We start from the raw sequence: 24,570 nt of genomic DNA, 5'->3' as shown, positions 1-24,570 counted from the left end.
ATCCATAAACGTTCATAGTTGTAAACATTACAATAAAAACACATCAGTAGGTTGCTACAACAACATTATGCTAATCGTTCAACAGCCATATTAATGTCTGTCATTCAACCACAGGAGGTTGGTGGCACCTTAATTGGGGAGGACGGCTGGTGGTAACGCCTGGAGCAGAATCAGTGGAATGGTATCAAATACATCAAACGTGTTTGATGCCATTTCTTTTAGCTCCGTTCCAGCCAATATCATGAGACATCTTCCCCTCAACAGCCTCCACCACGTTCAACAGTTAGTTCATGAAACAGAGCAGTTTTCTTTGATCATGTTTACGACTCAGTGTGTGTAACATCCACATTACAACCTATAATTATACCAGTTTTACTGCCTTAGTAAGATCCACCGCTATAAACAAGAACTATCCAAACTATGTGAATATTAGTTAGAAAAAGTATTAGCCAAACACTGACAGTTGTATTACATTGTACTACAGTAGAGAATTAAGTCAGCTTTAGTTTTTCCTTAAACACAATGTTTTCCTCCGTAATCCACTGGACTCAAACAGAAAAAGACTGTGAACTAAAAACTGAACACTGCTTTGAATCCTGGGTCACGATCCACAAAGCATAGAGTAGGAGTGCTGATTTAGGATCAGGGCCCCACCTGTCCATGTAATCTTATTTATTATGATCTTAAAGACAAAATGTATCCTAGATCAGTACTACTACTCTCTGAATACAGGCCCTGATCTTACCTGTCTGAGGATGTTGTGGTCCATCAGTTTCTCTCTGAGGACCAGGATGTTGCCCAGAACACTGCTCTCGGGGCCCCCCAGGAAGGTGAGGGAGAGGCAGTCAGATCCAGGACAGAACCTCAGTACACGGGTGCTATCTGCCCATACACACCACACCCCGACAAGGGGAGACCTCTGAGGGAAAGGTGAACTGTATGGAAATGAAGTGGGAAGGTATGTGTTAGTTATCTGATTGGGTTGGCTATTTTCAGTCTTATAACAATCATCACTCACACAAATGATTGCTCTTGGGTCGTTATTGTGTTCTCAATGAGTTACCTGGTTAAATAAAGTTAATAAATAAATATATAAACATGATGTTGATATACTCTTTGTGATGAAAAGAGGCGGAGACTCACGTAGCGAGTGCCATAAAGAGGGAGTGGTCTCCTCTCCTCTGAGCCAGCTGGAGGGGTGTTTCCCCCTCCTCATTGGGCATGGTCAGTGCCCTCTGACCCATAGGCTGGCCAATCAGAAAGCGGGAGAGATGGAGCAAACCCAGACGCACTGAGAGGTGGAGGAGAGCCTCCCTGGGCAGGAACTCTGCAGAAAGAGAGAGAAAGAGAGAGAGAGAGAGAGAGAGAGAGAGAGATGGTCAGTGCCCTCTAACCCTTAGGCTGGCCAATCAGAAAGCGGGAGAGATGGAGCAAACCCAGATGCACTGAGAGGTAGAGAGCCTCCATGGACTGGAGCTCTGCAGAAAGAAAGAGAGAAAGAAAATCTTAACAGTATATTTGACCTCTCAGTTTCCTATCAAATCTAAAAATGTCAAACAGAAAACCGAAGAAAATTAACAACAATGACAAATTGTTTGATGATGAATGCAAAAACCTAAGAAAGAAATTGAGAAACCTGTCCAATCAAAAACATAGAGACCCAGAAAACCTGAGTCTACAGCTTCACTATGGTGAATCACTAAAACAATACAGAAATACACTACGGAAAAAGAAGGAACAGCATGTCAGAAATCCGCTCAATGTAATTGAAGAATCCATAGACTCTAACCACTTAAGGGAAAATTGCAAAACACTAAACAAACAACAACAGGAAGAATTACAGTGCTTTGCAAAAGTATTCATCCCCCTTAGCTTTCTTCCTATTTTGTTGCATTACAACCTGTAATTTAAATGGATTATTATTTGGATTCCATGTAATTGACATACACAAAATAGTCCAAATTGGTGAAGTGAAATGAAAAAAATAACTTGTTTCAAAACAAAAATTCAAAACAGAAAAGTGGTGCGTGCATATGTATTCACCCCCTTTGCTATGAAGCCCCTTAATAAGATCTGGTGCAAACAATTACCTTCAGAAGTCACATAATTAGTTAAATAAAGTCCACCTGTGTGCAATCTAAGTGTCACATGATCTGTCACATGATCGCAGTACATATACACCTGTTATGAATGGCCTCTGAGTCTGCAACACCACTAAGCAAGGGGCACCACCAAGCAAGCCTGTGGTCAGAGAGATGCCGAAAATTCCTGAGAATCTCCTCATGGACACACAGTATAGAGAGAGTAGATTTTCATCGAGAACAAAATAAATCCTTCCACCTCACAGAACTTGAGGTACGAACACATTTCATGTTCCGGAGAAAGTATAAAAGAATCCAATTCTTCGGTGAAGAATCCAAACGAACTGGTCCTGTGTGGCCACATGATCATAACGCTGTTTATATAATAGCCTCAGATATGAGGTTTACATCTAATTGTTGTATAAGATGAATGAGTGAGTATGATACTGTTTGTATAATTGTGTAATATGATTTTGGACTGTTTAATGAAGAAAAATACAATTCCCTTTTGATTTGAACTAAATCAGAGGACCGCCCCTGAGCCCAGTTAGGGTCAGACATCCTGGGACAGCCTTTTCGGCCCTTCCGAATAAAACCCCCACTCGGGTTTTCGATCAGCAGACCGAGCTTACCTCAATTACGAGATGGCTAAAGGTTGCAGACCATGTTTTACTCCATTAGGAGGACAAAGGTTGTAGACCATTGCTGAACCTTTTAACCATACCATATGGTTAAACTCTTAGACTATTGATACCGACAGAATAAGAACAAGTCTTTGATATTAATTACTAGTCTGCAGCTGGAATTTGGTATCATTGAACGCGAAGAACGACAACCGCCGAAACATCCATTCTATAACATCCACTCCGAACAATCCCCTCTAACCACAACCGAGAGTGAGAGGGAGAGAGACGGACAATTCTACAAAAGAAACAAACTTTTCACCAGTGATCAAGACGACACACTGAGCGTAAATATATATATATTGTTTGCAATTGTTCCGGAATGAGTGAGCATTCATGTGTAAAGGATTAGCATTTCAATTGTTATAATTATCACTCTTTAGTGACTTCCAAGTCGACCCCCACTTCCCCTTTTGTCTAACAAGCCGCCATGCCGGTTTAGCCCACTAGGGCACATTCTCCTATCATTTCATGTAACCACATTTACCTTGTATGTTTGTTTGTTTATGCATTTCTGTGAATTACTTAGTTAGTAATAAATAAATGATTTAAGACAATTGATGTATGGATGACTCATAGTGAAGACTGGGTTTGTGCAGATAACCAACAATTTACGACGTTTGGAATGAGACTAACGTGAGGTGAAGTAAATAATTAATTAATTCGAAGACTAATTGATCAGATAAAATATCTGAAAAGTTATTTTAGGAAATGATAACTTTGTAATCTGAATATTTTTCCTTGGTGCCCCGACTTCCTAGTAATTACGGTTACATGATTAATCAGTCTAATCGCATAATAACTAATTACAGAGAATCTTTGATAAAAACTATCAGTCTTCAGTTCAAATCAAATGTTATTTGTCACATACACATGGTTAGCAGATGTTAATGCGAGTGTAGCGAAATGCTTGTGCTTCTAGTTCCGACAATGCAGTAATAACCAACAAGTAATCTAACTAACAATTCCACAACTACTGTCTTATACACAGTGTAAGGGGATAAAGAATATGTGAATAAAGATATATGAATGAGTGATGGTACAGAGCAGCATAGGCAAGATACAGTAGATGGTATCGAGTACAGTATATACATATGAGATGAGTATGTAAACAAAGTGGCATAGTTAAATTGGCTAGTGATACATGTATTACATAAGGATAAGGATAGTAAAGACACGACACCATGAAGACAAAGGAGCTCTCCAAACAGGTCAGGGACAAAGTTGTGGAGAAGTACAGAACATCCCACGGAGCACCATTAAATCCATTATTACAAAACGGAAAGAATATTGCACCACAACAAACCTGCCAAAAGAGGGCTGCCCACCAAAACTCATGGACCAGGCAAGGAGGGCATTAATCAGAGAGGCAACAAAGAGACCAAAGACAACCCTGAAGGAGCTGCAAAGCTCGTACACTCCACAGAGCCGGGCTTTATGGAAGAGAGGCCAGAAAAAAGCCATTGCTAAAAGAAAAAAACAAGCAAACACATTTGGTATTTGCCAAAAGGCATGTGGGAGACTCCCCAAACATATGGAAGTTACTCTGGTCAGATGAGATTAAAATAGAGCTTTTTGGCCAACAAGAAAAACGCTATGTCTGGCGCAAACCCAACACCTCTCATCACCCCAAGAATACCATGCCATGTTTTTCATCAACGGGGACTGGGAAACTGGTCAGAATTGAAGGCCCTAAATATAGGGAAATTCTTATGGGAAACCTGTTTCAGTCTTCCAGAGATTTGAGACTGGGACAGAGGTTCACCTTCCAGCAGGACAATGACCCTAAGCATGCTGCTAAAGCAACACTCAAGTTGTTTAAGGAGAAACATTTAAATGTCTTGGAATGGCCTAGTCAAAGCCCAAACTTCAATCCAATTGAGAATCTGTGGTATGACTTAAATGACTTGCTGCTCACCAGCGGATCCATCCAACTTGAAGGAGCTGGAGCAGGTTTCCTTGAAGAATGGGCAAAAATCTCAGTGCCTAGGTGTGCCCAATTTATAGAGACATACACCAAGAGACTTTGCAGCTGTAATTGCTGCAAAAGGTGTCTCTACAAAGTATTGACTTTGCGGGGGTGAATAGTTATGCACACTCAAGTTTTGTGTTTTTTTTGTTTCACAATAAAAATATTTTGCATCTTCAAAGTGGTAGGCATGTTGTGTAAATCAAATGATACAAATGCCCAAAATATACATTTTAATTCCAGGTTGTTAGGCAACAAAATAGGAAAAATGCCAAAGGGGGTGAATACTTTCGCAAGCCACTGTATCTATCCAAAATGGAGATGTATGCATAAACCACTTCTCCAATCGTTTTGGCTCTATAACAAAGAACAAACAGCAAAAACATATACATGATACAAATCTTAGAATCAACTATTAAAGACTACCAAAACCCACTGGATTCTCCAATTACCTTGAATGAACTAGAGGACAAAATACAACCCTCCAACCCAAAAAGGCCTGTGGTGTTGATGGTATCCTCAATGAAATGATAAAATATACAGACAACAAATTCCAATTGGCTATATTAAAACTCTTTAACATCATCCTTAGCTCTGGCATCTTCCCCAAGATTTGGAACCAAGGACTGACCACCCCAATCCACAAAAGTGGAGACATATTTGACCCCAATAACTACTGTGGGATATGCGTCAATTGGAACCTTGGGAAAAAATCCTTTGCATTATCATTAACAGCAAACTCGTACATTTACTCAGTGAAAACAATGTACTGAGCAAATGTCAAATTGGCTTTTTACCAAATTCTCATACGAAAGACCACGTATTCACCCTGCACACCCTAATTGATAAACAAACAAACCAAAACAAAGGCAAAGCCTTCTCATGCTTTCTTGATTTCAAAAAAGCCTTTGATTTGGCATGCTATACAAATGGATGGAAAGTGATATTGGGGGAAAAACATAATACATTATAAAATCCATGTACACAAACAACAAGTGTGTGGTTAAAATAGGCAAAAAACACACACATTTCTTCCCACAGGGCCGTGGGGTGATAAAGGGATGCAGCTTAAGCCCCACCCTCTTCAACATAAATATCAACGAATTGGCGAGGGCACTAGAAAAGTCTGCAGCACCTGGCCTCACCCTACTAGAATCTGAAGTCAAACGTCTACTGTTTGCTGATGATCTGGTGCTTCTGTCATCAACCAAGGAGGGCCTACAGCAGCACCTAGATCTTCTGCACAGATTCTGCCAGACCTGGGCCCTGACAGTATATCTCAGTAAGACCAAAATAATGGTGTTCCAAAAAATTTCCAGTCGCCAGGACCACAAATACAAATTCCGTCTAGACACTGTTGCCTTAGAGCACACTAAAAAACTATACATACCTTGGCCTAAACATCAGCGCCACAGGTAACTTCCACAAAGCTGTGAACGATCTGAGAGACAAGGCAAGAAGGGCATTCTATGCCATCAAAAGGAACATAAATTTGACATACCAATTAGGATCTGTCTAAAAATACTTTAATCAGTTATAGAACACATTGCCCTTTATGGGTGTGAGGTCTGGGGTCTGCTCACCAACCAAGAATTCACAAAATGGGACAAACACCAAATTGAAACTGTATGCAGAATTCTGCTAAAATATCCTCAGTGTACAATGTAAAACAACAAATAATGCATGCAGAGCAGAATTAGGCCAATACCCGCTAATTATCAAAATCCAGAAAAGATATGTTAAATTTTACAACCACCTAAAAGGAAGTGATTCCCAAACCTTCCATAACAAAGCCATCACCTACAGATAGATGAACCTGGAGAAGCGTCCCCTAAGCAAGCTGGTCCTGGGGCTCAGTTCACAAACACAAACATACCCCCCAGAGCCTCAGGACAGCAACACAATTAGGCCCAACCAAATCATGAGAAAACAAAAAGATAATTACTTGACATATTGTAAAGAATTAACAAAAAAACAGAGCAAACTAGAATGCTATCTGGCCCTAAACAGAGAGTACCCAGTGGCAGAATACCTGCCCACTGTGACTGACCCAAACTTAAGGAAAGCTTTGACTATGTACATACTCAGTGAGCATAGCCTTGCTATTGAGAAAGCCCACCGTAGGCAGACCTGGCTTTCAAGAGAAGACAGGCTATGTGCACACTGCCCATAAAATGAGGTGGAAACTTGAGCTGCACTTCTTAACCTCCTGCCAAATGTATGACCATATCAGAGACACATATTTCCCTGAGACTACACAGATCCACAAAGAATTAAAAAACAAACCCGATTTTGATAAACCGATTTTGATAAACAACCTGTTGCCACAAGAAAAGCGCAACCAGCGAAGAACAAACACCATTGTAAAAACAACCCATATTTATGTTTATTTTTGTACTTTGTACTTTAATCATTTGCACATCGTTACAACACTGTATATATACATAATAAACCCCAATTAATCTCCATCGTTCATTGAAGTTGATGGGTCATTTATAACAAAACCTTTTGATATAGCCAATAATTTCAATGACTATTTCACTGGTAAAGTGGACAAACTCAGGAGTGAAATGACAATATTAAACAGTCAACCATCATATTTGTGTATTGAAGGTCTAATAATGAAAGAGAAGGATTGCTGTTTTGAATTTGGTCAAGATTGTGTGTAAGAAGTGGGAAAACTATTGTTATCCATCAATAATGATAAGCCACCAGGTATAGACAACCTAGATGGGACACTATTGTTATCCATCAATAATGATAAGCCACCAGGTATAGACAACCTAGATGGGAAACTATTGTTATCCATCAATAATGATAAGCCACCAGGTATAGACAACCTAGATGGGAAACTATTGTTATCCATCAATAATGATATGCCACCAGGTATAGACAACCTAGATGGGAAACTAGTGTTATCCATCAATAATGTTATGCCACCAGGTATAGAAAACCTAGATGGGAAACTATTGTTATCCATCAATAATGTTATGCCACCAGGTATAGAAAACCTAGATGGGAAAACTATTGTTATCCATCAATAATGATAAGCCACCAAGTATAGACAACCTAGATGGGACAATATTGTTATCCATCAATAATGTTATGCCACCAGGTATAGACAACCTAGATGGGACACTATTGTTATCCATCAATAATGATATGCCACCAGGTATAGACAACCTAGATGGGACACTATTGTTATCCATCAATAATGATAAGCCACCAGGTATAGACAACCTAGATGGGAAACTATTGTTATCCATCAATAATGATAAGCCACCAGGTATAGACAACCTAGATGGGAAACTATTGTTATCCATCAATAATGTTATGCCACCAGGTATAGACAACCTAGATGGGAAACTATTGTTATCCATCAATAATGTTATGCCACCAGGTATAGACAACCTAGATGGGAAACTATTGTTATCCATCAATAATGTTATGCCACCAGGTATAGACAACCTAGATGGGAAACTATTGTTATCCATCAATAATGTTATGCCACCAGGTATAGACAACCTAGATGGGAAACTATTGTTATCCATCAATAATGTTATGCCACCAGGTATAGACAACCTAGATGGGAAACTATTGTTATCCATCAATAATGATAAGCCACCAGGTATAGACAACCTAGATGGGACACTATTGTTATCCATCAATAATGTTATGCCACCAGGTATAGAAAACCTAGATGGGAAACTATTGTTATCCATCAATAATGTTATGCCACCAGGTATAGAAAACCTAGATGGGAAACTATTGTTATCCATCAATAATGTTATGCCACCAGGTATAGACAACCTAGATGGGAAACTATTGTTATCCATCAATAATGTTATGCCACCAGGTATAGACAACCTAGATGGGACACTATTGTTATCCATCAATAATGTTATGCCACCAGGTATAGACAACCTAGATGGGAAACTATTGTTATCCATCAATAATGTTATGCCACCAGGTATAGACAACCTAGATGGGAAACTATTGTTATCCATCAATAATGATAAGCCACCAGGTATAGACAACCTAGATGGGACACTATTGTTATCCATCAATAATGTTATGCCACCAGGTATAGACAACCTAGATGGGAAACTATTGTTATCCATCAATAATGATAAGCCACCAGGTATAGACAACCTAGATGGGACACTATTGTTATCCATCAATAATGATAAGCCACCAGGTATAGAAAACCTAGATGGGAAACTATTGTTATCCATCAATAATGATAAGCCACCAGGTATAGAAAACCTAGATGGGAAACTATTGAGAATGGTAGCAGACTGTATTGCCATCCCTATTTGCTATGTTTTTAACCAATGCCTAAAGGAGCGTGTCCACAGGCTTGGAAGGAAGCTAAAGTAATTCCACTACCTAAAAATAATGAAGCACCCATTGTTGGCTCTAACAGCCGACCAATTTGCTTGCTGCCTGTTCTTGGTAAACTGACGGAGGAAATTGTTTGAAGAAATACAATGCTAGTTAACTACTGACTTTCAGCATGCATATAGGGAAGGGCACTCAACTTCATCTGCACTGACTCAGATGACTGAATGATTGGCTAAATGAAATGGATACTAACATCATGGTTGGAGCTGTATTGTTAGATTTCAGTGCAGTGTTTGATGTTATTGATCATAATTTGTTACTGAAAAAAATCACTTTTCATGACTTTACATCACCTGCCATCACATGGGCTCCTAAGTGGCACAGCGGTCTAAGACACTGCATCTCAGTGCTAGTGACGTCACTACAGACCCTGGTTAGATTCCAGGTTGTATCACAACCGGCTGTGGGCGGCGCACAATTGGCCCAGGGGTAGGCTTTCATTGTAAATAAGAATTTGTTTTTAACTGACTTCCCTAGTTAAATAAATAAAAAATGGTTGGAGAGTTATCTATCCAATCGAACTCAAGAGAGTATTCAATGGAAGCTTCTCTAACATCAGATATGCCGTTACTGTTCTCTATTTGTTCAAATGATTTGCCACTTCTTACAACAAGCTTAAATGACTGTGTATGCTGATGTTTGCACACTCTACACATCAGCACCTACAGCCATAATTAACAATAAACTGGTCTTGAATACGTGTGAAATCAAAAGCATTGTATTTGGTTCAAAGCATTCTCTTTGACCTAAACCTCAACTGGAGTTGTGCATAAAGAAAGACCTGGCAAAGCTGCAGCTGTCTCAAAACAAAGCAGCACGCCTTGTCCTCAACTGCTCCCACAGAACTAACATCAACGACATGCATGATAGTCTTTCATGGTAGAGGGTTAAGAAGAATCTGAAAGCATAAACAGATTGAATGTTTCTCTCAGTTATATATAGAGCCATGTCATTATGGAATACTCTGGTGGTTACTCGGGAGAAAAGCAAGTTTAGCTTTAAAAAACAGATAAAAAACATTGTTTTTTCTTTCCTCTTTCTAAAGATCTAATTGAACTGTACTGTATATAAGAATATGAATACGTACAGTGCATTCTGAAAATATTCAGACCCCTTGACTTTTTCCTAATTTCGTTATGTTACAGCCTTATTCTAAAATGAATTATATCCTTTTTCCACCTCATCAATCTACACACAATACCCCATAATGACAACATGAAAACAGGTTTTTATAAATTGTTGCAAATGTATTACACATAAAAAAAACTGAAATACTTATTTACATAAGTACTCAGACCCTTCGCTATGAGACTCGACATTGAGCTCAGGTGCATCCTGTTGGATCATCCTTGAGATGTTTCTACAACTTGATTGGAGTCCATCTGTGGAAAATTCAATTGATTGCACATGATTTGGAAAGGCACACAACTGTCTATATAAGGTCCCACAGTTGACAGTGCATGTCAGAACAAAAACCAAGCCATGAGGTCGAAGGAATTGTCCGTAGAGCTCCGCGAGACAGGATTGTGTCGAGGCACAGATCTGGGGAAGGGAACCAACAAATATCTGCAATATTGAAGATCCCCAAGAACACAGAGGCCTCCATTATTCCCTAAAGAACCCGATGGTCACTCTGACAAGAGTTCCAGAGTGCCTCTGTGGAGGTGGGAGACCCTTCCAGAAGGACAACCATCTCTTCAGCACTCCACCAATCAAGTGTTTATGGTAGAGTGGCCAGGCGGAAGCCACTCCTCAGTAAAAGGCACATGATAGCCTGCTTGGAGTTTGCTAAAAGGCACCTAAAGACTCTCAGACCATGAGAAACAATATTCGCTGATCTGATGAAACCAAGATTGAACTCTTTGGCCTGTGTGCCAAGCATCACGTCTGGAAAAAATTTGTCACCATCCCTACGGTGAAGCATGGTGGTGGCAGCATCATGCTGTGGGGATGTTTTTCAGCTGCAGGGACTGAGAGACTAATCAGGGAAAGATGAACGGAGCACAGTACAGAGAGGCCATCAATGACAACCTACTCCAGATCGCTCAGGACTTCAGACTGGGGCGAAGGTTCAACTTACAACAGGTTAACGACCCTAAGCACACAGCCAAGACATCGAAGGAGTGGCTTCTGGACAAGTCTCTGAATGTCCTTGAGTGGCCCAGCCAGAGCCCGGACCTGAACCCGATCGAACATCTCTTGAGAGACCTCAAAATAGCTGTGCAGCGACGCTCCCCATCCAACCTGAAAGAGCTTGAGAAGATCTGAAGAATGAGAGAAACTCCTCAAATACAGGTGTGCCAAGCTTGTGGCGTCATACCCAAGAAGACTCGAGGCTGTAATCGCTGCCAAAGGTGCTTCAACAAAGTACTGAGTAAAGGGTCTGAATACTTAGGTAAATGTGATATTTCAGTTTTGTATTTTTTTATAAATAAATAAAAATATTTAATCCATTTTAGAATTAGGCTGTAACTTAACAAAATGTGGAAAAAGTCAGGGGGTCTGAATACTTTCGGAATGCGCTGTATATATGAATAGTGTGTAAAGAGTATTTTTGTTGTTGCTTGGTGTATTTCTATATATACTTCTTATTTTATTTATATTTTTTATTTAGAATTTAATGTAATATCTTATGCTGTTCTTGTCTATAACTGTTCTGTTCTTTGTCATGTATTGTACGTTTTATGTGGAACCCAGGAAGAGTAGCATCTGCATGTGCAGTAGCTAATGGGGATCCTAATAAACTAAACTAAACGCTGTGTTCCTTAAAATAGATGAAGACAGACAGAGGTGACAAACCCTCCATATTAGAACATTGTAGCCTCTAACATCTCTGCTATACATCCCTAAACCTGTTATCCTTCATACGATATCCTCACCGTCCAAACTTACTGTATACATTACATACTACACATCTGCTCTCTAGACCTAAACACACTTATTATGGCTCCAGGTCAGGTGTGAACGCTGACATGAATGTAAGCGAATACACTCTGACTGCACACACACAGTATATTGTTTACAGCTAAGCTAGCACATATCAATGCTATATACTGTACCTAGCACATAGATGGTCCCGTATTTAGACCTACTCTAGCTAACACACAATCCAGGTGGGTGTCATGTTGCGTGTCACGCTGTGTGAAGTCTAGACTTTATATGGAGAATGCATACCAACAAGGCAGGTCAGGTACTTCACACAGGTGTTAGTTATTACAACAACTCGTAAGCATTTTAACTTTCTCCTGTGCATTGAGGAGTATTCCTAACTGACTTTTAGCTTAGGGCTGGGTCGTGAGAAAAATAAAGTACCACGTTAGCTATGAGGCATTTGGGAAATTCACCCGTTTGATTCAGGTTGCGTACCAAATGGAACCCTGTTCACTATACCATATAGTGCACTCCTTTTAACAAGAACTCTATGGGTCCTGGTCAAAACTAGTGTACTAAATAGGAATATGGTGTCATTTGGGACGCAACATCAGTGACTCTTCCTCATATGAAGAGTTGAGACATTGACAGTGACAGTGCTAGGGTTCCCACCCTGATAATGCCATTGACAGAAGCGAGCAGAGACCAGACACACACCACACACACAAGCTCAAGGTAACCCTCTAAACCTGCTCAGTGTGTTTTAATAAAGCCAGTGTGTTGGAGGGACAAGCTGCCTGCAGGGCAGAGCACCCATCCTTCCTATTCCCCTTTGTCACACTGAATGACTTGGTTTTAAAAAGAGAGTCACTTTGTCACACTGAATGACTTGGTTTTAAAAAGAGAGTCCCTTTCTCACACTGAATGACTTGGTTTTATCACACTGAATGACTTGGTTTTAAAAAGAGAGTCACTTTATCACACTGAATGACTTGGTTTTAAAAAGAGAGTCACTTTGTCACTCTGAATGACTTGGTTTTAAAAAGAGAGGGAATAGTCAGTCAAGCCTCTATTCTTTCCTGTAGGACTAAGAAGGAAGGGTAGAGTTGCTATGGAAATATCTTTATATCTCTTCATTCTGAATTGCTGTCCTACACTTGAACTTTCTCTCCATATCTGTCTTCTTCGTTGCCAAGGTTACTTACCACTACTGTACCACAAATGTTTGACGATGTACCATGTAACCATGACCCAATTACTGGACTAGGAACTGTAGGTACAAGAACTGTTCAAAAGGAGCTTCATGAAATGGGTTTCCACAGCAGAGTAGACACACAAAAGCCTAAGATCACTATGCGCAATAGCAAGCGTCGGCTGGAGTGGTGTAAAGCCCGACACCATCAGACTCTGGAGCAGTGGAATTACGTTCTCTGGAGTGATGAATTACGATTCACCATCTGGCAGTCTGACGGACAAATCTGGGTTTGGCAAATGCCAGATGAACGCTACCTACCCCAATGCATATTGCCAACTGTTAAGTGTTGGAGGAGTAATGGTCGGTGGCTGTTTTTCATGGTTTGGGATAGACCCCTTAGTTCCAGTGAGGGGAAATCTTTAACGGTACAGCATACAATCACATTCTAGACAATTCTGTGTTTTGTGGCAAACGTTTCGGGAAGGCCATTTCCTGTTAAGGCATGACAATGCCCCTGTGCACAAAGCGAGGTCCATACAGAAATGGTTTGTCGAGATCAATGTGGAATAACTTGACTGGCCTGGACAGAGCCCTGACCTCAACCCCATCGAACATCTTTGGAACACCGACCGTGAGCCAAGCCTAATCGCCCAACATCAGTGGTGCCCAACCTCACTAATGCTCTTGTGTCTTAATGGAAGCAAGTCCCTGCAGCAATGATCCAACATCTAGTGGAGAGAATGAGATGTTCGACAAACAGGTGTCCACATACTTTTGGTCATGTAGTGTACAGTGCAGGTCAAAGTTCAGACAACAAATTTTGGGGGGTGAAAAATGTAAAGTAACTAATTTATAAAACAATTCTAAAAGGCATCAGATGTACTGTATGTCAAATTTGCATAAGCTTTTCAAATTCTGTTTTTAGATAATCAAATCAAAACTATGCAGAGAGAAAAAAAGTAAGAAAAAAAATATTAACGATAACTTGGCTATATATTCAGGGTACCAGTACAGAGTCGATGTGCAGGGGTATGAGGTAATTGAGGTAGATGTGTAAATATGAGGTAGATGTGTACATAATTGAGATAGTTGTGTACATAATTGAGGTAGATGTGTACAGATAATAAACAGTAGCAGCAGCGTATGTGATGAGTCAAATGAGTTCATGCAAAAAGGGTAGAACGCTCTATGACTTGGGTGGCTGGAGTCTTTGACCATTTTTAGGGCCTTACTCTGACACCACCTGGTATAGATGTCTTGGATGGCAGGGAGCTTAGCCCCAGTGATGTGCTGAGCAGTACGCACTACCCTCTGTAGTTGCCATACCAAGCGGTGTTGCAGCCAGTCAAGATGCTCTCAATGATGTAGCTGTAGAACTTTTTGAGGATCTGAGGGCCCATGCCGACTCTATTCACCGTCCTGAAGGGGAAGAGACGTTGTCTTGCCTTCTTCACGACAGTGTTGGTGTGTGTGGACCATGATAATTCCTTAGTAATGTGGACACTGAGGAGCTTGAAGCTCTGAGAGAGTGAGAGAGAGAGAGAGAGAGAGAGAGAGAGAGAGAGAGAGAAACAGAGAGAGAGAAACAGAGAGAGAGAAACAGAGAGAGAGAAACAGAGAGAGAGACAGAGAGAGACAGAGAGAGAGAAACAGAGAGAGAGACAGAGAGAGACAGAGAGAGAAACAGAGAGAGAGAAACAGAGAGAGAGAAACAGAGAGAGAGAAACAGAGAGAGAGACAGAGAGAGAGAAACAGAGAGAGAGAAACAGAGAGAGAGAGACAGAGAGAGAGACAGGGAGGAGAGCGACAGAGCCAACTGAGATTCCTGTCCCCTAATGTAGACTGACACTCAGGCACACAGACAATACGTGACCTTTCCGAAGAGACGGGTAAGCATTCAACGGCACGATTTACCAAACACAATCGTCACTCTTATGTAAGAAGCTGTGGGTGAACTTGGTCTGTATGTACACTGTAGAGAGTGGATACCTTTCTCTATCCCCTTCTTCACCCTTGCCTTCTCAGTATGATATAGACTAATGTTCTTGTGCTTTCACTAGCTTGATAAATTGAAATAGACTTGATTATTACTTTTGTGTCCAAGTAGGCATAGTTTGAATTTAGCCATAGTGGTAATAATAATAATAATACATGGGAATTATATAGTGCTTTTCAAGGACCCAAAGTCGCGTTACAACGTAGAAATGAAACAAAAAAAAACAGGAGTGAAAACAAAACAACATAAGACTAAAAAACCATGAACAAAGAGAGGGGTGGGCTCAAAGAAGGGAAAGAGTGTGATGTATCAGTATAATGTATGGGGTTTGGATACGAAGCCGGTTTAGCGTAAGGGGTGGGGTGGGGTAGGGTAAGGGGAGGGGAGGGGAGGGGGGCGACAATGTTGCGGTGGTGGAAGAATGAGGATTTGACAGTCGGTCTTATGTGGTGGTCAAAGGAGAGGGTGGTGTGCAGGATGACACCAAGGTTGTGTGTTTGGGGGGAGGGAGAGACAGTGGTGTCGTCTTTAGTGAGGGTAGATTTGGTGCCTATGAGGAGGAGTTCCATTTTATCACTGTTGAGCTTGAGGACGTTTTGTTGCATCCATGTTTTTATTGCAGAGGCAGGCTTCAATTTGGGTCAGAGGTGGTTGAGGAGGGATTTGGTGCTGAGGTAGATCTGGGTGTCATCGGCATAGCAGTGGACGTCAAGGTTGAAGTATCGGAGGATGCGACTAACCTGTACCCCCGCACATTGACTCGGTACCGGTTCCCCCTGTATATAGCCTCGTTATTGTTATTGTGTTATTTAAAAAAGATACTCTATTTCATGAACTGCACTGTTGGTTAAGGGCTTGTAAGTAACCATTTCACTGTAAGGTCTACACCTGTTGTATTCGGCGCATGTGACAAATACAATTTGCAGGATTTCTTAGAAGTGCCCGGGTTAGTGTCCCGCTCCTTGAAAGCCGCAGCTCTAGCCTTTAGATCATTGTTGTCGTGTCTTTTCTATAACGGTGTAAGTGATATGACATGCTATTCTATAAAATAATTTTTCTGTAATTAATATTACCTAATTAAGTTAATCAAGTAAATGTAACTAACTAGAAAGTTGGGGCACCACAAAATATATATATATTTTTTTAATATATTTTTTATTTCAACTTTATTTAACCAGGTAAGCTAGTTGAGAACAAGTTCTAATTTACAACTGCGACCTGGCCAAGATAAAGCAAAGCAGTGCGACAGAAACAACAACACAGAGTTACACATGGAATAAACAAGCGTACAGTCAATAATGCAATAGAAAAAAAATAAAGTCTATATACAGTGTGTGCAAATGGCATGAGGAGGTAAGGCAATAAATAGGCCACAGTAGCAAAGTAATAACAATTTAGCAGATTAACACTGGAATGATAGATGAGCAGATGATGATGAGCAGATGATGGTTTGTAAGTAGTGATACTGGTGTGCAAAAGAGCAGTAAAGTAAATAAAAAACAATATGGGGATGTACAGCTGTAGCGATCGATTAGCTGCTCGGATTGCTGATGTTTAAAGTTTGTGAGGGAAATGTAAGTCTCCAGCTTCAGCAATTTTTGCAATCGTTCCAGTCACTGGCAGCAGAGAACTGGAAGGAAAGGCGGCTAAAGGAGGTGTTGGCTTTGGGGATGACCAGTGAGATATACTGCTGGAGCGCGTGCTACTGGTGGGTGTTGTTATCGTGACCAGTGATCTGAGATAAGGCAGAGCTTTACCTAGCATAGACTTATAGATGACCTGGAGCCAGTGGGTCTGGCGACAAATATGTAGCTAGGGCCAGCCGACTAGAGCATACAGGTCGCAGTGGTGGGTGGTATAAGGTGCTTTGGTAACAAAAGCAGTAGAGTATTGGAAGCTATTTTGTAGATGACATCGCCGAAGTCGAGGATCGGAAGGATAGTCAGTTTTACTAGGGTAAGTTTGGCGGCGTGAGTGAAGGAGGCTTTGTTGCGAAATAGAAAGCCAATTCTAGATTTGATTTTGGATTGGAGATGTTTGATATGAGTCTGGAAGGAGAGTTTACAGTCTAGCCAGACACCTAGGTATTTGTAGTTGTCCACGTATTCTAGGTCAGAACCATCCAGAGTAGTGATGCTAGTCGGGCGGGCGGGTGCGGGCAGCAAACGGTTGAAAAGCATGCATTTGGTTTTGCTAGTGTTTAAGAGCAGTTGGAGGCATCAGAAGGAGTGTTGTATGGCATTGAAGCCTGTTTGAATGTTAGTTAACAGTGTCCAAAGAAGGGCCAGATGTATGCGGAATGGTGTTGTCTGCGTAGAGGTGGATCAGGGAATCACCCGCAGCAAGAGCGACATCGTTGATCTATACAGAGAAAAGAGTCGGCCCGATAATTGATCCCTGTGGTACCCCCATAGAGACTGCCAGAGGTCCGGACAACAGGCCCTCCGATTTTACACACTGAACTCTGTCTGCGTAGTAGTTGGTGAACCAGGTGAGGCAGTCATTTGAGAAACCAAGGCTATTGAGTCTGCCGATAAGAATACGGTGATTGACAGAGTCGAAAGCCTTGGCCAGGTCGATGAAGACGGCTGCACAGTACTGTCTTTTATCGATGGCAGTCATGATATTGTTTAGTACCTTGAGCGTGGCTGAGGTGCACCCGTGACCAGCTCGGAAACCGTATTGCACAGCAGAGAAGGTACGGTGGGATTCGAGATGGTCAGTGATCTGTTTATTAACTTGGCTTTCAGAAACTTTAGAAAGGCAGGGCAGATCCATGGCTTCTGTTTGAGATATATACGTATGGTCACTGTCGATGCACTTACTAATGAAGCCAGTGACTGATGTGGCAAACTCCTCAATGCCATCGGATGAATCCCGGAACATATTCCAGTCTTTGCTAGCAAAACAGTCCTGTAGCTTAGTCACTGGTACGCCCTGTTTGAGTTTTTGCTTGTAACCAGTAATCAGGAGGATAAAGTTATGGTTAGATTTGCCAAATGGAGGCAAGGGAGAGCTTTGTATGTGTTTCTGTGTGTAGAGTAAAGGTGATCGAGAATTGTTTTCTCTCTAGTTGCGCGGGTGACATGCTGGTAGAAACTAGGTCAAACAGATTTAAGTTTTCCTGAATTAAAATCAACAGCCACTGGGAGCGCTGTTTTTGGATGAGTATTTTCTTGTTGGCTTATGGCCTTATACAGCTCTTTGAGTGTGGTCTTAGTGCCAGCATCGGTTTACCTCATATCTACACATTCCATTGCTTCACATTTTCTGCCATTGAGATCCTTGGGCGGGCCGGGTAAAGTTTATATATATGTATGTATATACATTATATACATTTTGGGATGGAATAACACTTTGTATAAACGTAAATGACTAAAGCCAGATATAAAGTATGTAGAAAAAGATAGTGGCATATTTTTGTTATAATATAATCTTTGACAACTAACAATAACCAAAATAAAATCTAGACAGTCAGGGAGAATTGAAAATTCTCCAAACAATTAATATAGCAGTATTGATTTTGTTATTTAAGCAAAAATACACCGCATTAGCCATGGTGAAATGCATAGAATTGAAGGGAATTAAATTTAAAACCAACATTTTCTCTCAGAATTGTAGAATTGCAGGAAATGTCATGCCCTGATCTATTTCACCTGTTCCTGTGATTGTCTCCACCCCCTCCAGGTGTCGTTTTTCCCCCCGGTGTATTTATCCCTGTGTTTCCTGTCTCTCTGTGCCAGTTCGTCTTGTATGTTTAGTCAAGTCAACCAGCGTGTTTTTCCCGTACTCCTTTTTGCTATTCTCCTTTTTCTAGTCCTCCCGGTTTTGACCCTTGCCTGTTTCTGGACTCTGTACCCACCTGTCTGACCATTCTGTCTGCCTTGACCACGAGCCTTTCTGCTACTCTGTACCTCCTGAACTTTGATCTGGTTTTGACCTTTTGCCTGTCCACGACCATTCTCTTGCCTACCCCTTTGGATTATTAAACATTGTAAGACTCCAACCATCTGCCTCCTGTGTCTGCATCTGCCTCTCACCTTGTGCCTTGATAGGAAATTGGCTTAATAATGCAAACATTTCTCTACACCGCCAAGATGGGGGCCATTTCGTAGCACCCATTGCCATGCCCCCTGCCACCCACCACCTAAGCCCCTTTTTGACCCAGAAAAAAACCTGAAATGTAATGACTGTAAAGTATTGTAAATCATCTGAATAGGTTTCCTTTAAAGTGTTTGTTAACCTAACATAGCAGGCGTAAAATAAACTAGATCCCCGAAAACTGGTCTTGACGAGAAGACGAAAAAGCACAGGCTCACTTCCCATTTCCCCTGAAAACCGGAACATCCGGCACAGGCTAGGTAAGCCTACACAGTAACTATCATCAATCGTTGTTTCAATTGTAGAAAATAACACATTGATGATTTTTCTTTCTGATCATGGATAACTGTCTCGGGTCATATCTTCCTTGCCTGTTACTAATTGTAATCTATATGACATAGGTCTAAGTAGAAATGTGTACAGAATGTCTCAAGTTCTAAGGTATCGGAAATCATCTGGGAAAGCTAGTACAGTACACTTGCTGAAACTGCTCCAAAACAAGCGGTTTATGGTCAGATTCCCTACCAACCACAACTCACGTACCCCACTACACTAGTCATAGGGCTATTCCACAGCAGCACTGGAAAAGCCCTATGTAAAAAGCCCAAGTAGTATGGTTGGTTACCTTCTCTAGGTTGGCTGGCCTTGCCGCTCCACTCCAGAGGGTAGTTCAGGTTAGCCACGGCCTGGGTTATCCTCTCATCCATCTCCCTGAGATGACACTCTATCTGTGGATCAGGTCTGGGTCTCCCACCTCTAACCCCCTCCTCCTCCTGGTCTGTCTGCCCCAGAGAGTGCTCCTTTCCTGGACCAGCGCTCATGTCACCCTCCATGTCCCCCTCCCCTGGAGCTGCTGAGACCCTCCTCAGAACCTCCAGGTGGCTCTGGGGACTCAAAGAGTCGCTGTTGGCTAGCAGGTACTCGGCCACTTCCTGTGGCAAATCACAGACGTACCTCAGGGAGGCCCCGCCTCCACAAGGCTTGGCTCCGTCCTCTGTGTGACGATACACTGTGACAGAGGCGGTCTCTTGGAGGTCGTGACCTGTGGAGGAGAGGAGACGAACAGATGACTGAGGATCAAATATGACAATAAGTGCTAACTCCCGATGAGACTGACACAAGTCCTTCTGACATTGACACACTCCTAATATGGACACTGTGCAGCAATAACAGTTTTCTGCTCCCAAACATGATTTCTATTGAAGCTTGTGACACAGCAACATGGATGGTCCTAATTAGGTTAGGCAAACTGCTGCTATCTACTGATTTATTACAATCTCTGTTATGTTGACCTGAACTTAAAAGAGCAAAAGAGGAACTAATGATAACTGGAAGTTAGTGACCCTGTATCAAACTAAGGGTTCTGTTCTAACCTCAGTCAGTAGCTCTGTGTGAGACAGTTAGACTGATCTGGGACCAGTGGACACTATAAACGGTGGGACTCACCAGGAACTGTGAAGCAAAGAGACTCTCCATCCTCCGCTCTCTTAACTACAGCAACATGGGCTAGTCTGGAACCTTCTAGAACCACATAGAACTCTGTCTGTTCTGGTTCCCTGTCCAGATCTGGAACCTGTAACACAGCACGGACCTCCACCTGGCCCTAGAGAGAGAGAGAGGGGGAAACAGGATTTAACTGTGTGGAATCATTCATTGGTTTTCTAACAAGAGAGAAGAACAAAGTAAAGGAGAAGAAGATGGACAACACATTCAACACATCCAATCAACACATTCCTGTGACTGTTCTTCAAGGCCACCATTCATAACCTACTTACTACTACCTCCCCTCGCTGAACAGCCATAATAATGCAATGCTGGAGAATTCAAGCAAAAGGATTAAACACTTTCTCTTGCTTGTTGAGAAAATGTGTGTCTGAAAGGTTCTTTTCTACTCTTCCTCACGCCAAAGCCTTTTGATTATTTTCACTCGTTTTCAGACGTTTCCTCCATTTCCTGGATTCTGAGAGGCCCTTCAGAGCTAATGATGGAAGAGAGGAATAGAGAGAGTGAGAGAGAGAGGTAGAGAGAAAGAGGGAGAGGGAGAGAGAGATACACCCTCCTCCATCTTTGTGACTGTGGGAATGCTCCACTCCTCCACCCATATTTCACCCAGCAGAGCAAACTGCCTCTTCAGCTATAACACAAAGACAAGTTATCCCTCGCTTTCACTCTTCTTCATCCTTAACTCTCCCCCTCTCTTGACAAATCTCTGTTGATTGATTCTTCTGTCTTTCACCCTCATTTTTCCCACACTTTCTCCATCTCTCACTTTCTCACCCCTCTCTCACTCTACCCATCTTGCTCTTTTTATCACACTCTCTCTCTCCTCTCTCTCCCTCCTTCCTAGCTCTCTCTCCCTCCTTCCTAGCTCTCTCTCCCTCCTTCCTAGCTCTCTCTCCCTCCTTCCTAGCTCTCTCGCCCTCCTTCCTAGCTCTCTCTCCCTCCTTCCTAGCTCTCTCTCCCTCCTTCCTAGCTCTCTCTCCCTCCTTCCTAGCTCTCTCACCCTCCTTCCTAGCTCTCTCTCCCTCCTTCCTAGCTCTCTCTCCCTCCTTCCTAGCTCTCTCACCCTCCTTCACATGGAGGATTGTGTTTCCTTCCATAATTAGTATCGGTGGAGGTGGAGGCCTCTCTCTGAAGACGAGAAGGGTGGGATACAAATTACAGCTGTAACCTGATACCCACATGAAAGACGCCCAATCACACGGCTGCATAGTCAGTGGAAAAGTTGAGGACGGACAGAGGGACATCCACATGTCACAGAGACCAGCCCTAATCTGGCTAGGAGTTATACACAGAGCTTTGGTGATCTTTGACAATACTTTCCCACAGAACACACATCATTATGAAGAACAACAACATAGGCCTGGCTGGCTATAAGGTTAGAGCTATTTCACTGCTCACTGACCGCCAGATACAGGCTATTGAACCAAGGAAAATGACCCATGAACAATAAAAATGTCATGGATCAATAAGAAAACCAAGGCAAGCACACTTTAATATTTCCGAATGGCTGTTTTTGCATGGCTGTTTTCCTTGAGTAATAATCTGTCTTTGAAGGAGGAATCACAATGAACTCCACCATAAAATGGGAAATACCCCAAGCACAAATGACAGCGGAAAACAAAACAAAACACAGACGTTAGTCATCAAATCAAAATCTGATATCTTATCCACTTACACAATATATACACAAAAGTATGTGGACACCCCTTCAAATTAGTGCATTCGGCTATTTCAGACATACCCGTTGCTGACAGGTGTATAAAATCAAGCACACAGCCAGGCAATTGCTATAGGCAAACATTGGCAGTAGAATGGCCCGTTTTGAAGCATTTATTTGGGCTGAAATGTCTGAGGCTGGTAACTCTAATGAACTTATCCTCTGCAGCAGAGGTAACTCTACGTCTTCATTTCCTGTGAGAGTCCTTTAAGGCATTTGAGGCTTTCTGCGACTGCACTTGAAGAAAATGTAAAAGTTCTTGAAATGTTCCGTATTGACTGACCTTCATGTCTTAAAGTAATGATGGATTGTCATTTCACTTTGCTTATTTGAGCTGTTCTTGACATAATTTGGACTTGGTCTTTTACCAAATAGGGCTGTCTTCTGTATACCATCCCTACCTTGTCACAACACAACTGACTGGTTCAAACCATTAAGAAGGAAAGAAATTACACAAATTAACTGATAACAAGGCACACCTGTTAATTGAAATGCATTCCAGGTGACTAACTCATGAAGCTGGCTGAGAGAATGCCAAGAGTGTGCAAAGCTGTCATCAAGGCAAACTTATTTGGTTACTACATGATTCCATATGTGTTATTTCATAGTTTTTATGTCTTCACTATTATTCTACAATGTAGAAAATAGTTTTTAAAAATATAAAAAACCCTGGAATGAGAAGGTGTGTCCAAACTTTTGACTGGTACTGTATTTTTGGTAATGTAGTGTATGTTATCAACAGTAAGATATACACTAACCACTTCAGCATAACCACCCAACACTAAATCTATTGAATGGGAACAAGGAAGAGGAAGGCAATATGAAGGAGTGTTTGAGAGGTAGAAAACCAGTGTATTGACCTGCAACTGATAAGAACAAGATAACCCCTCTTTCTCATTTAGTTTGATAAGACCAGATTCACAAGGTGTTCAGACACTGTGTACTTATTAAGGTCTGAGGGACAGAAGACAGTGAGAGGGTAGGGTGGCAGACTGGCTCCTATTGTGTGTGTGTGTGTGTGTGTGTGTGTGTGTGTGTGTGTGTGTGTGTGTGTGTGTGTGTGTGTGTGTGTGTGTGTGTGTGTGTGTGTGTGTGTGTGTGTGTGTGCGTGTGTGTGTGTGAGAGAGAGAGAGAGTGTGTGTGAGAGAAGGAGAGAGAGAGTGTGTGTTTGTGTGTGTGAAAGGGTGGCAGACTGATGTCTCAGCGTTGATCCATGGCCTTTGCTCTGCTCCAGCCTTCCAGGCCTGCCACATCATTAAGCTGTGACGCTGTGACACAGTCGGATCGAGTGACACTGAATTATTACCGGTGAACTCACCTCCACTCCCTGGAAGGTGCGAGGGTTTAGACCCAAACGGGATCATTATGGAAAACGATGATGGTGGGGACTGAACCCCCCAAAAATGGTCACTTCATACTGAAGATCTAATCAAATCAAATCACATGTTATTTGTTACATGCTTGGTAAACAACAGGTGGAGACTAACAGTGAAATGCTACTTATAGGCCCTGACCAACAATGCAGAGAGAAAAACAATAGAAAAATATTAACAAGAGGAATAAATACACAATGAGTAATGATAACTTGCCTATATACACGTGGTACCAGTACAAAGTCAATGTGCAGGGGTACAGGGTAATTGAGGTAGATATGTACATGTAGGTAGGGGTAAAGTGACTAGGCAACAGGATAGATAATAGACAGTAACGGCATATGTGATGAGTAAAAAGAGGTCATGCAAAAACGGTCAATGCAGATATGGCTTAGCAGTCTTATGGCTTGGGGTAGAAGTTATTATACTAACTATTTAGCAGTCTTATGGCTTGGCGTAGAAGTTATTATACTAACTATTTAGCAGTCTTATGGCTTGAGGGTAGAAGTTATTATACTAACTATTTAGCAGTCTTATGGCTTGGGGTAGAAGTTATTATACTAACTATTTAGCAGTCTTATGGCTTGGGGGTAGAAGTTATTATACTAACTATTTAGCAGTCTTATGGCTTGGGGTAGAAGCTGTTATGTTAACTATTTAACTAACTATTTAGCAGT

General features: G+C 41.6%; 1 protein-coding gene across 1 annotated transcript in view; it reads right to left on the bottom strand.

Annotated features, from left to right (window-relative positions):
• LOC115121631 (rho guanine nucleotide exchange factor 28-like) overlaps positions 1–24,570 on the bottom strand; it is a 131,306-nt gene that overhangs the window by 64,273 nt on the left and 42,463 nt on the right. Inside the window, exons 3-6 of the mRNA XM_065017345.1 lie at positions 20,747–20,903; positions 19,926–20,342; positions 1,144–1,327; positions 746–935 (exon numbers count right to left, since the gene is read on the bottom strand). Coding sequence (XP_064873417.1) covers positions 746–935; positions 1,144–1,327; positions 19,926–20,342; positions 20,747–20,903 — 948 coding nt within the window. The remainder of the gene's footprint in view (positions 1–745; positions 936–1,143; positions 1,328–19,925; positions 20,343–20,746; positions 20,904–24,570) is intronic.

Source organism: Oncorhynchus nerka, linkage group LG4 (assembly GCF_034236695.1).
Source record: "Oncorhynchus nerka isolate Pitt River linkage group LG4, Oner_Uvic_2.0, whole genome shotgun sequence".
NCBI classification, from domain to species: domain Eukaryota; kingdom Metazoa; phylum Chordata; class Actinopteri; order Salmoniformes; family Salmonidae; genus Oncorhynchus; species Oncorhynchus nerka.
The sequence above is the reverse complement of the archived record's forward strand: the minus strand, read 5'-3'. Positions and strand labels throughout refer to the sequence as shown.